The 14,518-nt window shown below is 38.6% G+C and overlaps 2 protein-coding genes across 4 annotated transcripts; one reads left to right on the forward strand and one right to left on the reverse strand.

Moving 5' to 3' along the window:
• Positions 1-8,548: 8,548 nt before the first annotated feature.
• On the reverse strand, positions 8,549-9,947 carry LOC100879413 (WD repeat-containing protein 18). Its single transcript, XM_003703645.3, has one exon. It carries the CDS (start codon positions 9,945-9,947, stop codon positions 8,673-8,675), a length of 1,275 nt encoding a protein of 424 aa, XP_003703693.2. The 3' UTR covers positions 8,549-8,672.
• An 8-nt stretch (positions 9,948-9,955) lies between these two features.
• LOC100880791 (uncharacterized) lies at positions 9,956-13,698 on the forward strand. 3 transcript variants are annotated; one of them, XM_076540351.1, is made up of 7 exons: positions 9,956-10,091; positions 11,003-11,231; positions 11,317-11,482; positions 11,558-11,775; positions 11,839-12,003; positions 12,074-12,252; positions 12,329-13,698. In XM_076540351.1, exons 2-7 carry the CDS (start codon positions 11,122-11,124, stop codon positions 12,466-12,468), a joined length of 978 nt encoding a protein of 325 aa, XP_076396466.1. In that variant the 5' UTR covers positions 9,956-10,091; positions 11,003-11,121; the 3' UTR covers positions 12,469-13,698. The 3 variants fall into 3 exon arrangements, with proteins under 3 accessions (XP_076396466.1, XP_012141451.1, XP_076396467.1); XM_012286061.2 differs by lacking the exon at positions 9,956-10,091 and adding an exon at positions 10,285-10,535; XM_076540352.1 differs by lacking the exon at positions 9,956-10,091 and adding an exon at positions 10,901-10,919.
• Positions 13,699-14,518: the final 820 nt, after the last annotated feature.

Here is a 14,518-nt window from a genome sequence, read left to right on the forward strand (position 1 = left end):
TTCACTGCGTTATTTTAACTACCGTTTATACCGCGATCGTTAAACACATTTTCGAGGAAATGTTTATAAACAATTTCAATTCTTCACATTGTACCTTTTGTTCGCGAGCCACAATGGAAATGTAAAAATTACAGCAACGGGCAAAAACAGGAACAAACTGAATCACCCGGGTTTTATACGACAATACTTTATCGTAGGAATGAAAATTATTACAGTTTGATCGCATCAGAAATAAAAACTCTTGCATATCACGAAATGTACGTGCGTCACATCAGAGAATTATAACAATTTTAACGCGGTTGTATCCTTTTATGGAGATGCAACCACAACAGCTTTAAACGTGTAATCGCTGGATGCCTTGATTAAAACGATTTTAACTGCAATTCCATTTTTTTTCTCTTTCCACCGCCGCAGAATTTTCGCATTATCCTCTGCAAAATTTATTATTCATTCCTCTAAATAACGAATTCCACAAATTAATTCCCTCGTATTTTTCAATAGCAATATATTTTCAATGAGCTTTAGGGGGGCAATAGACAGATGAAAATAAGCTGATGTTTGTGAATTTTTTTTTATAGCGGCGATAATTGACGCGCTGGATTACGCGTTGGATATTCACACGCTGGGTAACTACGCGTTGGATTACTACGCGTTGAATATCCACGCGCTGGATTACTACACGTTGGATATTTACACGCTGGGTAACTACGCGTTGGATTACTACGCGTTGAATATCCACGCGCTGGATTACTACGCGTTGGATATTTACACGCTGGGTAACTACGCGTTGGATTACTACGCGTTGAATATCCACGCACTGAATTACTACGCGTTGGATTACTACGCGCTGGATTACTATGCATTGGATTACCACGCATTGCATTACTACGCGTTGGATTACTACGCGTTGAATATCCACGCGCTGAATTACTACGCGTTGGATATTCACACGCTGAGTAACTACGCGTTGGATTACTACGCATTGGATTACCACGCATTGCATTACTACGCGTTGAATATCCACGCGCTGAATTACTACGCGTTGCATATTCAAACGCTGAGTAACTACGCGTTGGATTACTACGCGTTGAATATCCACGCGCTGGATTACTACGCATTGGATTACCACGCATTGCATTACTACGCGTAGGATTACTACGCGTTGAATATCCACGCGCTGAATTACTACGCGTTGGATATTCACACGCTGAGTAACTACGCGTTGGATTACTACGCGTTGAATATCCACGCGCTGGATTACTACGCGTTGGATTACCACGCATTGCCTTACTACGCGTTGAATTACTACGCGTTAGATATTCACACGCTGAGTAACTACACATTGCATTACTACGCGTTCAATATCCACTCGTTGGATTACTATGCGTTGGATGTTCACACGCTGAGTAACTACACATTGCATTACTACGCGTTGGATTACTACGTGTTGAATATCCACACGCTGAATTACTATGCGTTGGATAGTCACACTCTGCGTTACTACGCGTTGAATATCCATGCGCTGAATTACTATGCGTTGGATATTCACACTCTGCGTTACTACGCATTGAATTAATACGCGTTAAATTATAACTTCAAGAAGGCTTCATATTTCACTTTAAAATTTTGAGACAATATTTTTAAGATGTTATACTAACATTTTATAGAAAAAAAAATTTGTAATTTTTTAAGATTCTAAAGGTATTGCTCCCCTTAAGGGATGGCTAATATTTTCAGGGAGGGTTGGAATATTGAAAAAATAACGGAACGCAGTATTTTGCTAAAATTAATTTTTTATTCTGAGTTTAATCCCATAAATACATTGCTTGTACATTGACCTCAAACATTCTTAAGGGAGTGATAGGTAATATTTTCACGGAGGGTTAGGTACAAAGTACATTGAAAAAATAACGGAACATCGTACGCTATTTTGCTAAAATTAATTTTTTTGTTGTCAGTTTATTCCCATAAATGCATTGCTTATACATTGACCGCAAACAGACGCATAATTTTTGTACGTCACCGGACAATAGGATTTCGGTGGTGGAAAATGGTGACACGCTCTATTTAAAGGGGAATAATTGTAACGATTATCCGGTATAATCCAAATACACAGTAGCACGTGTACAGCGGTGGTGTATGCACAGGATCGCGCAAAGATTTATAAATGCGTGATATGATCATAATGGCGCAGATTATGCCGCATTACTCAACCGATCGTGATATATGCGCGCTACGCGGAACATACGGGGATACTTTAATCTCTTTCAGATCACATCGGGTATCTTTGTCAAAGGAACCTATATCGTTCTTGTGCTACATCTTTTTCGCGAATATGAATATCTTTCATTGTGCCGGCTGTGGAAAGAAGCTTTCCCGTTGTGTGTACGGTTCCATATCCCGACATAATTGCCAGTTTACGTAACTGAATAAAGTAACTAGCGAAGAGAAGCGGATGTTTGGAAAATTCAATTGTCCTTTCTATAATATAGAAACTTCTCGTTGTTTCATTCCGCTTCGTTATGAACCTCTATTTGTCTATTTACTTTCAATTTTGCGGGGAATCCGAAATTAGTCGAGACAGTCTCAGGAAATATTTTCTGCTGGAGATGGAGCTTGACTTTTTGGTGCAGTAACTTTTGGGGAATTTGGAGTTCCCAGGGACTGTTAGGAACTTTTCTGAATTATTTGTTTTTATTTAAAATTGTTGTACAAAATCCCAAAAGTATGTCTTTCATTTGGAAAGAGTATGGTAAACTTTCAAAATCTAGGGCTCCCTAGATTGGATTACTCCTAGACTAGTAGGAACTCTCCTAAATTATTTCAATTTAATTTAAAATTACTATAGGAAACCTCAGAACTATGTCTTTTAATTGATAACAGTACAATGGTAACTGAAACTTCATAAGGTCTAGTGTTCCCTAGATTGGATTACTCTTAGACTACTAGGGACTTGTCTGAATCATTTCTTTTTAGCTCAAAATTATTGCAAAAATCTCAGAAATTATGTCTTTCAATTAGAAATAGTGCAATGGTGAAATTTTGCAGAAACTAGGGTTCCCTAGCTTCTCTGTGAAATCCTAGGGACTTTCAGTAATTTCTTTAAGTCTTGCAAACATTGCAGAAAATTTCAAATACCTTTCAATCGACACTAGAACAAATAATTCACACTATTCCTAAAAGTCACTATAGCTACCTAAAAAGCTAGTGTTCCCTAGCTTTGACTTCTCTGTGAAATTCTAGGGACTTTCAATACTTTTTCCAAATCGTGCAAACATTATAGAAAATTTCAAATACCTTTCAATCGACACTAGAACAAATAATTCAAACTATTCCTAAAAGTCACTATAGCTACATAAAAAGCTAGGGTTCCCTAGATCCAACTTCCCCGATTCTCTTCAAAACTTGGTTACTCTGAAAAATGTCTTTCAGACAATGTCAGTTCCAGCAAAAAAGTGACTAGAACTCAGGGAAAGGAAGTGGTAGCTTCTAAGCTGCCCAGGGGTTCCTAGGGAATTGTTCCACCTCTGAAGGAAACTCAGCAGGGAAGCATACCGTCGCAAATGATATCACGACGGAACTCTCGTTTCTCACGGCACGTTTTCTCAGAGATACCTTCAGCACGTAGATTCTAGAGTAGACATCGATTCCGTTCGATCACGTTGCCTCGATATCTCGTCGATTCTTTATCACTCAGCGTCTGATATCCGTTGGTTTTCTCGGGCATAATAAAAACAGAAAAATCGCGCGATCGATATGGCAACGGGGGGAAACAAAAAGGACGGAAGACAGTATTCATCGAGGTCGCGTTCAAATCGATTTCCTCCCCGACGCGTGGACGGCCATTCCCATGCTAACTTTTCTATCTTAAGGCAGACCTAATTTAATTTGGTCAGGATCTCGTTTGCATCTGCTCACGCGCCTACACACACCCTATACGAGACCCGTATTTAACGTTTAACGCTCGACTGCCATGGGGGTCAACGGTGACCGCTTTAATTCAATCGAATAATTAAAAATGAAAGAGATTTTCGGAGCAACTGACGCACCCAGACAAAAAGATTTATTGCACTGGATCACGTCGGACGGGTTATCACGTGACGCGCTTGGATTAAATATACGCTCGGTGTCAGGTGGAACGCGCGATTCTTAAGTTTCACTCCTACGCGTCAAAATGTGCATTATAACAATGCTGGACGAAGTGAATGTCACACGCGAAACATGAGTTCATGTGGAGATTGAGGTCGTATTCTGACATTTGGGGTTTTGGAAGTTTGGGAATTTGGTGATGGATTTGGGGATGTGGGTGGTGGAGACGTGAGGGCATAAATTCATATCTAAGGAGATTTATGGATTTGGAGATGTAGGGTTTTGGGATGTAAGAGATTTGGAAACGTTGGAATTGGGGGTTTTGGAGGTTTGGGAATATTGTAATTTGGAGATATGGGGATTTGGGGATACAGGGACTTACGCGTAGTTATATAACGCGTGGTAATCCAACGCGTAGGAATGCGATGCGTGGTGATTCTACGCGTAGCAATGCAACGTGTGGTAATCCAATGCGTAGTAATCCAACGCGTAATAATCCAGCGTGTGAATATCCAACGCGTAGTAATCCAGAGCGTGGATATTCAACGCGTAGTAACTCAACGCGTAATAATTCAGCGTGTGGATATCCAACGCGTAGTAATCCAGCGCGTGGATATTCAACGCGTAGTAATCTAGCGCGTGGATATTCAACGCGTAGTAATCCAACGCGTAGATATTCAACGCGTAGTAATCCAATGCGTGGATATTCAACGCGTAGTAATCCAACGCGTGGTTACCCAGCGTGTGAATATCCAACGCGTAGTAATCCAGCGCGTGGATATTCAGCGCGTAGTAATCCAACGCGTAGTAATCCAGCGCGTGGATATCCAACGCGTAGTAATCCAGCGCGTGGATATCCAACGCGTAGTAATCCAGCGCGTGGATATCCAACGCGTAGTAATCCAGCGCGTGGATATCCAACGCGTAGTAATCCAGCGCGTGGATATTCAACGCGTAGTAATCCAACGCGTGGTTACCCAGCGTGTGAATATCCAACGCGTAGTAATCCAACGCATAGTTACCCAGCGTGTGAACATCCAACGCGTAGTTACCCAGCGTGTGAATATCCAACGCGTAGTAATCCAACGCGTAGTAATAAAACGCGTAGAATTATAATTTACTGATTGGCGTGCCTAAAGACATAAAAGTACAAAGTCGTAATTTTCCCTCGAGAGGTAAAAAATATTCCTAAATTTGCAAACTTCAAACCTGAACTTAAAGCATTCTCTCCTAAATTTCTCCAAAACCCCTCATAAACGTTTACGCATTGACGAGTTCCTACGAGACGCGTCGAAGAAATAGAGGTAGTTTTCATTTTGTGAACGCGATAAGAGTGCCTTGTTACTTGTTTTTTCCTCCCTCGTAGCAACGAGTCTGCCTTCCGTTTAAACTTTCTCCTTTTTCTTCGGTGAAACTGCGTCGAAGCTTGCCGGTCATTGTGCAAGGAATAATGAAAGAGTTTCGTTATTGTTGGCAAAGGATCCTGTAAAAGGATTCACGTGGCTCACGGAAGTGAAATGAAACAAATTTATGGCGAATGGTAAATTCGATGCTTAATGAAACTCGTATACGACATTTCTGATTCGTGTTTAATGTATTGCCCTGTCATTCACTAGTATATCATAGAATTATCGTCAGACACAATTATGGAATATTATACATTTCAAAGAGATCGCTAACCATTTAAATCTATGTATAATGCATAATTTATCATGTATAATTTATATGTGTATTGGTAACGTATAATGTTACAGTACGGTACGAGAGTACATCATACGTGAAATTTAGTTGAATTATTCAGGAAAGTGATCAAGACTAAATTATTTTATTTATGATATATAGGGTGTTTCATAATTAATGTAGGTCCAATGGGGGGTGACTGACATGATTCTGAATAAGGTTTCCCTTTGTAGAAATGGGGTTTGAAGCTTCGATTTTGAATTATTAAGGAAACGGGCCAATCAGAGAGCGAGGATTGCACATGCGCAGACGCGAGAGCGACAGCTTCGAGCCTAGTGACTGAACGCGTAATCTTCGCGCTCTGATTGCTACGCGTTAGATTACCACATGTTGCATTAGTACGCGTAGAATTACCACGCGTTGCATTACCACACGTTCGTTAACTACGCGTTAGATTTCCACGCGTTAGATTCCTACGCGTAGAATTACCACGCGTTGTATTACTGCGCGTTGGATTACTACGCGTTGAATATCCACGCGCTGGATTACTACGCGTTGGATATTCACACGCTGGGTTACTACGCGTTGGATTACTACGCGTTGGATATTAACACGCTGGGTTACTACGCGCTGGATTACTACGCGTTGGATATTCACACGCTGGATTACTACGCGTTGGATTACCACGCATTGTATTCCTTCGCGTAGAATTACCACGCGTTGTATTACTACGCGAAAAATTACCACGCGTTGTATTACTACGCGCTGGATTACCACGCGTTGGATTACTACGCGTTGAATACCTACGCGCTAGATTAGTACGCGTTGGATTACTATGCGTTGAATTACTACGCGTTGGATTCCTACGCATTGTATTACCACACGTTGCATTCCTACGCGTAGTATCACCACGCATTGCATTACTACGCGTTGGATAACTACGCGTTATCCAAAGCTGTCGCTCTCGCATCTACGCATGCGCAATCCTCGCTCTCCGATTGGTTCGTTTTTCCTTAATAATTCAAAAACGAAGCTTCCTACCTCATTTCTGCAAAGGGAAATCTTATTCAGAATCACGTTAGCTACCCCCTATTAAATCTACTCTACTTATAAGACACCCTGTAGTTTCACTTCTATAATTTCAATGTGAAATTATTTAACTACAGAAAGGAAGAACCCAAGTTCAGAAGTGAGTCGAAACAAAGTTTGGTAATTGCAAAATCCAGCATCAATTGCGTAAAAGGAAACCGAAAAGCGAGAAAGATTACCGGATTCAATTTACAGGATTCGAGAGAAATAATCTGAGCGTGTTTCGTCGAATTGTAGCTGAGGCCATTTCGCGGGGAAATTAACAATTCGCCGTTAAAAGTTACCACCTGGATCGGAGTAATTTTGACCCGTCGTTCACGAGCCGCCAGAGAGTACAAGCGAGAGAACGGACAGAATTGATCAGTCGCTAAAATCACGTCGCACCACGGTTGTACCGTTTTTCCGAGCGCAATTACGTCCACGGTGAAACGCTGTTTATAGGAGGAGCGCCATAGCAAAAATACGAGGGATACCCTCGAGCGATGGAAAATTATGCTCGTGACTAATGCACCAGGAATAATTAATTCCATTCTTCGGCTAAATCGTGTTCCTTTTACGATATTACCATGGATAAAACAATTAACCTTTCCTTCTCCTCTTGCAACAAGAAATACTCTCAGACATTTTTAAGAAAAAGATTAAAGCTGGTATATGAAGTATCATATCCTTTTCTTTCGTTCTTAATCCTTTGATAATTCTCTGGAATACTCGGATTCTATTTATTCTCTCATTTTTCTTTGTAACCAGGTAAAAGAGCAAGATTCATGAGACTTAAATTCGAGTTTATGGTGTTTTTTGCGTTACTTCTTCCCGGGATTATTTTGTCGGGAAATGTGCCACAAGGAATGGAAAATAAAGTACGTATCGGAAATTTTTCATTTATATTCAAATTCGTTTAACACGTCCCTGTAATTAATAGGGGCTATACGTTAAAAGCGACAATATTTGTAGTTTACCGATCCACGTTTTATGTACGTATTCAAAACTGTTTCCATCTTTCTTTTTCGTGCGGGTTTTATGTATTTTTACTTCAGCAGAAATTAGAAGAACGAGGTGAAATTTACCCCGTGTGCGTTTCGTTGAATTAACAAGTTGTTAATTAATGAAATTTTCAAAAGTACAATGCATTTTTCTGTCCGCGTGTATGAATCGAGTAAGAATGAAAAATTCTTGGTATATCTTTTTATTCTGAATTTTTATTAAAATTTTATTATTAACGACAGTTCTATCGTCGAATGAATTAGACCCCGTGCAATTTTACGACTCCCATTCGAATTTAATACGAAATGAAATCGTGGCAGCTTCCATTTTGTCTAGCTTCTGTATCGCTGTGCCCGGATACTCTGACAAAATGGCCGTAAATTATTCAGTTGAGCTTCGCAAAGACATCGTATATTCGTACAAAAGTCTAAGTGATATGAAGCTCTTTAAAATTTATACAGTTCCTTTTTGAGAGATTAGATACAAATGGAAATGAGTTACACGGTCATGCGTATCAGCTTTATATTACCGCCGATATAATTAATACGTTGTTTATAAATTTAACAAGTTACTGAATCGAGAGTTTGCGAATGGCTTATAAATTCGGGAATGGTTAATTGGGGGATTTGTAAATGTGGGACTTCGCAAATTCGCGAGTAAATTTCCGAATCGACTGATTTGTAATTTTGGAAATGAATAAACATGGGAATAAATTCTGTACAGGTTTTTTTATTGCAATCAAATTTCATACAAAACTGATATTCCTCGAAAAGGATAGATTCAGCGTCTCATCCGGATAATCCCATCCACAAACCAGAACTTAATCCTCCTTTTCAGGGACTCGTCCCATTCGTTTTGTTCAGTATCCGTTTAACGCTGTACTGATAAATGGCGGCGTTGATTTCCTTCAACCTATCGATCTCCTCCCTCATCTCAAGCATCTTCCTCGAGTTTCGATCCTCGGATCTCCCCGACTCTTTACTCTCAACATAAGACTCGAAATCCAGCAACTCCCCATGAAGTCGATCCCTCGATATGATTTCAATACTCTGCTTCCCCTCCTCATCGGCCACCCTCTGCAGACTACAAACTTGCAAACGTGGTTGAAGATTCGTGACTCTGAAGTTCTCGTACTGCTTCGCGAAGAACGCGGCGGTGATTGGTCCCTTGTGATCGATGGTCCGGAGGATCTGTCGACTGGCGATGTCCCATAAATGAACCTCACCGGTGGTCGAACCCGACAGCAGGTATCGACAATCGATGGATACCGATAGCGTCGCGACGCTCGATTTATGGCCCTGGAAGGTGGCGGTCTCTCCATCGTCCTTTCGGATCTGCACGTGGTGCTCTATTCCACGGGGCGGTTCGTGCAGATTAAATCGATAAACGCTTCCATCGGTGCAGCCGACGAACAAGTCGCTCTCCTTCGCGTTCATGCAAACGGCGGTGAGGGGCACGTTGAACACGAGGGTGAGCAGTAATTGACCACTGCCAGGGTCGTACACGTTGCACGTGCGGTCCAGGGACACGGAGCATAGTCTTCCTTTGGCACCCGCGTGGCCAAACTGCAGGTCCTTCACCGGCAGCGAATGGTGCGAGAAAGCGTGCAACGCCGTGGGCAGGTCGTCGTTCAACACCCGGTATAGTGACCACACGAACACCAGACCGTCCTCAGCGCCACTGGCGAACAGAGAGCCGTCTTTGCTGAACGATAAGCAGCTCACCGTTTGGTAGTGCTGCGACAAATTCCCTAGCAGCCGCCCGTTGCACGCTTGCCACAGAAACAACTTCTCGGAAATGGCCGCCACGATGTAGGCGCCATTGGGCGAACAACAGAGCGCTGTCACTTTTCCCGGCGTGGTAAGGCGGAGGTTAGGAACCGGATTGTGATTGTTTATGGGCCAAATGTGGATGCGGGGCTTTGTTAGGTCTGCACCGATCACGTAACTGTCGTTTAGGAGCTGCAGAGTACGGTGACTGAGCGCTCCCGCGTTTTTGTAGGTTGATAATAGAGAACCGGTTCGGGGATCCCATACTGCGGCACTCCAATGCTCACCGGTGCTGTCGCTTGTTAGTATCACTTCTCTTGTGTTCGCGATTCGTGACATTTTCTTGCGTTAGTTTAGTTTCATGGAGATCACTTTATTTGTGGGATACTCTCTAAGTTTACTTAACTTAGTTCGCGCAAGGTGGCTGACTTCAGGAGACCCCCACTATTTGGTGAGGTTTGGACACCTATGGTCATGTACTCGGTGAGCAAAATGTGTGAACAGTGTCGTGAAGTAAGATATATGTTGTAACATATCTCCATTTTATGAAATTTTGCATTACTTTTTGATATACTACAATTTCTATTGTAATACAGTTCTTCAATGTTTCTTTGTCCTAAAGTTCTTCAAGTGTCATACTTCTTTAAGTTCTGATTAAAAAACAGTAGCTTTTGACTACTCATTTATAATATAATGCATTCTTCAAGAAGAAGAGGATCAAATAAGTACCTCAATCACAATTCTCTGTACATTTATTAAAATTTCATAAACATAGCATTATGCAAAATATAAGATCACCAGGTGTATAGGCTGTAAAAAACTACACAACTGCGCGTGCGTGTTGCTGTTGGTTACAAAATAAGGTCCAACCAATCAGAATTAACATGCGCAGAACGAACCAAACTCACGACCGCTCTTTAATTTCTCGTAAGTTTGAATTTCCGCACACGTGTGCGTTAAATTAGGTTAGGTCTCCGCCATGAAATATTGCAGTACTAGACAGACTTACGAATGCAAATTTCTGTTTTACCAAATTCAGAGATATGATCCAAATATAATCATATTGAAACAATAAGTAATTGTATTGTAATAATGTATGAAATATTTTGTAAATCGATTGTAAAATAAAGGAATAAAGTTTTTGTATTCCTCTTTATGCGTTTTGATTGGAGGCACGTAAAAATTATATAGTTTCTTGCAGTATTGCATAAACAAAATTAAAAAGTGATGTTTATGAGTTTGTATTATTATTACACTGCTGCCTTGAAATTTTTTGTATTGTTTGAATAATTAAAAACATAGAAGTCACAGGTAGTGGGTGCAAAACACGAATGACGAGTTAGGTTCCTTGACTGACCTTGATCGTGATTGCGTGACATAATTCTAATTTACAGGAACGAAACTACACGCGATAGTGCTTCCATATCCTTTTTCTAATCTGTTCGGTTCGATTTGGTAACACAAACGATAAGTGAACATTAGATTAGGAGAAAAAATTGTCTCGTGTATTCTCATGGGCTTTATCGATGATGAATTACAAGAAGTATCAAAACTTTGCCACAATGTTGTCGAAGGTAGCCGTCTCGTTTCCTGTGTGCGCACAATGGTGCGAGTGGAAATAACGTAAGTTTATTTATAGGGATCTGTTTACTGAATTCCAATTACATCAACTATATTGTTTATTCATCATTATTTATTCCGTTCACAGAAAAACAAAATTTAAAACGATTATTGTGTGCATTCAATTCTCAGAGGACTATCCTCGTACACCATTATTAGTTGAATTAAAAAGTAAAACTCTGTCTGTCAAGTTGCTTGATGGTCTGACAGAGGTTTGCGAGAAGGAGTGCAAGAAACTTCTAGGAAAAGCTCAGGTAAGAAAATCTTTATTCTTTTAAATACAGCATTTTTTTATTTATAATACTACTACATAAAAGTTGTTCTTATAGGTACTTCCGCTATTGAAATTTGTTCGTAATTTCATAGATGAAAATCCCTTGATTTGTTGTTACGATGAGATCTCTGCCATAAAAAAGACTTTGGAGAATGACGACGAATTAAAATTGAAACAGAAATATTCTTGTATTGGACTGAAAGTCCAGCAAGGCCTTTATTATTTTAAGGCTAAAATTGTAGTACCAGATAACTACCCAACAGCCTGTGTAAAGTATGTATAGACGAAGACACATATAAGAAAAATACATTTATCTAATGACCCTTTTGTGTTTAGATTGGAGGATGCAGATACAAATTTTCCACCTTTGTTTACACGCTATTTTCTGGGACAAGGAAAAGAGCTAGCTAGACAATGTGTGGAACCACCCCTTAAAAAGAAATCTTCAGCTCCATTCACACCATCGCCGTCTCTAAATACTGTTATTTCCTTTCTTATAAAGTAAGTGAAATTAGCAGTATTTATATTGTACTATTGCTCCTGTAGTTCAAAACCGATTTACTTTATCTAGGTCTATTAAGACCTTGCCACAAGAACATTGTCAATCATGTAGAGAAATGTGTTTACCACCAAACCCAGAAAATGCAGAGACCAACGAAAATGCAAATATGCATGTAGAAAGACTGTACTGTGGGCATTTGTTTCATTTGCAATGTCTTGTGACATATATGAAGACTCCTCCGTTCCATGGTACAAATATTGCTTTGATATATATTCTATTGAGTATGTAATACTCAAGTTAATAATTATTTCTATTTATTTGTAGGGGGTAAAAAGTGTCCAACTTGTAAACAACGTATCTATCATGAGAAGTGGGGATTAACTGATAAACTTGCAGAGGCACGTTGGGCACATCAACAAGCAAGGGCAAGGGAATTAGCAGAGGTAGCTGATTTCTTTAATTGAATATAATTTACATTGTACGGTATTTGAAGGAATTGTAACATTTCTACGGTAAATGGAATATCATTGAAAAATCTTACTGTAGAAAGTGACAGAAAGGGAGGAAGACAACTTCCAAAAAAATTATTTGTAATTCTACATATTTTAATAACAAATGACAAATGTTTATAAGCTAGTTAAAGGGAAATTCTTCTAATACTATAAAGTATATGATACATTGAACAATTTATATTTATATTGCGCTTTATGATAACAGTTTGCTTAATGTGGTGCTATGATACAATGGTCACAGGTTTGCCATCGTTAATCAACACTTCCATTTCTGTTATTAAAATTTACATTACATAATATAAAATTTTATACCTGAATCAAGAAATTTATTCTGTAATCAATTCTGTATAGCATTGTATAATTGATAATGGAAAAGATATATAGTGGTAAGTTTTGTATTTTGAATCTGTACTTTAATGTAATTTTAAAGTTTGCTTTGTACAATACTAATGACAATTGTGGGTTAGAAGTTTGTATATAATTAAAACGTTTGACAAGACTTATTCAAAAAATTGTTGATATGTATTAAAAAATACTCACATTCGTTTACGAAGTGCCTTTGTACACATCTTCGTTACGATTGGAATAGCATGGGATGTTACTTGTAGAATGTTGTGGAAATTCTCGGAGGTTTCTTGTTCATATTTGTAGGTATTTATACATCTTTTTCGTAGGAAACTGCATTGTTCTTCAATTGTTCACTAATATCACTTTATTCAGTACAAAACACAACTTTTTAACGATAAAATGTCACAAATTGAACTACACAACTTGAACGTCAAATTTATACCGTTCGCGCAAAAAGCGCGCGATATTTAGCGTGCTTACAGCGCCGCTCTTGACAAACTAAATCGATCGATACTATCGAAAAGAAAAGGCGCGCTGTTCAAATCTATTATCAATTTCTAACATTAAATCATAACTTAAATTTAATCAATTTTTATTAATAATAGTACAAAGAAGAATACATATGTTATTTTCTACGTAACAGTTCTAAATAAGGTACTTATGTTTATAATTGTAATAACAGTAAGCAAATGCATTTTGTTGAAGTGAATAAATCGCACACTTTGTGTATTCGAAAATTACTGAAAAATCAAACTGCACAGTAATAATAACAATATTTACTATGGTAATAAAATATGTATAAATAATACCTGTGTAAATAAAAAGTTATATTTATACATGTTTATACTTCCAAAATATGTATTACATTTATATATTTATAATTTGTACATACATTTATAATTTGCGAAACATTCATTTAACTATTATCACGATTCTTATAGTTCAAATTAAATTTCGAAATGAAATTACAATTTTCAATTTCAGTGCGAGTCATAGCGCGCGAAATTTGAAATGCCTCTATGTTCAAAGTTCGAAACTAAGCCTACAAGGTACGATTTCATCCAGATTCGGTAACCGAAACACCAACATTATCGACTGTTTTAAAGAAAACTTTCCCCTCAGTTTATTATAACAACGTTGAAAATACAATTCCAAGAAATTAACGTAAAGTAGATACCAAAATTGATTCAACAATTCCACAGCGCAATTAGTCTACCGAAACATTTAATTCGATCGAATCTGAGATATAATTACTTTAATAGCTGGCAAGGTTTTTAGATGCACGTATACTTGGCTCTGGCAGACAGCCTGTCAGACTAATTCCCAGTTATCGATTCCACGCATACGTGGAAACGCACCGTTGTGTTATATTCGTAGGGTGGGTGAACCGTATCTTACACGCCATTTTACCGAAATGTTAAAAGAATTACACAATCAATTTCCACAAAATTAATTTCATTACATTTCTTATATTACATTTTTAATACAAGATTTTATAAATAAATATTTCTATGTTCATTGCTATAATTTCTAATGACGAGGGTCTAGTTTGCACTAGGAACTTTGACCCCAATTTAGGGGTTGATTTTTTAAAAACTTGATGTCATAAATTAGATTAGATGAATCAAATTTCTTACAAAATTAAATATTCGAT

This window comes from Megachile rotundata, chromosome 15 (assembly GCF_050947335.1).
Source record: "Megachile rotundata isolate GNS110a chromosome 15, iyMegRotu1, whole genome shotgun sequence".
NCBI classification, from domain to species: domain Eukaryota; kingdom Metazoa; phylum Arthropoda; class Insecta; order Hymenoptera; family Megachilidae; genus Megachile; species Megachile rotundata.

Coding starts and splice junctions, on each gene's coding strand:
- LOC100879413 (XM_003703645.3), bottom strand. CDS start 9,947: ATGTCACGAATCGCGAACACAAGAGAAGTGATACTAACAAGCGACAGC.
- LOC100880791 (XM_076540351.1), top strand. CDS start 11,122: ATGGGCTTTATCGATGATGAATTACAAGAAGTATCAAAACTTTGCCAC. Junction 11,483..11,557: donor AACTTCTAGGAAAAGCTCAG/GTAAGAAAATCT, acceptor TTGTTCTTATAG/GTACTTCCGCTATTGAAATT. Junction 12,253..12,328: donor GAAGACTCCTCCGTTCCATG/GTACAAATATTG, acceptor ATTTATTTGTAG/GGGGTAAAAAGTGTCCAACT.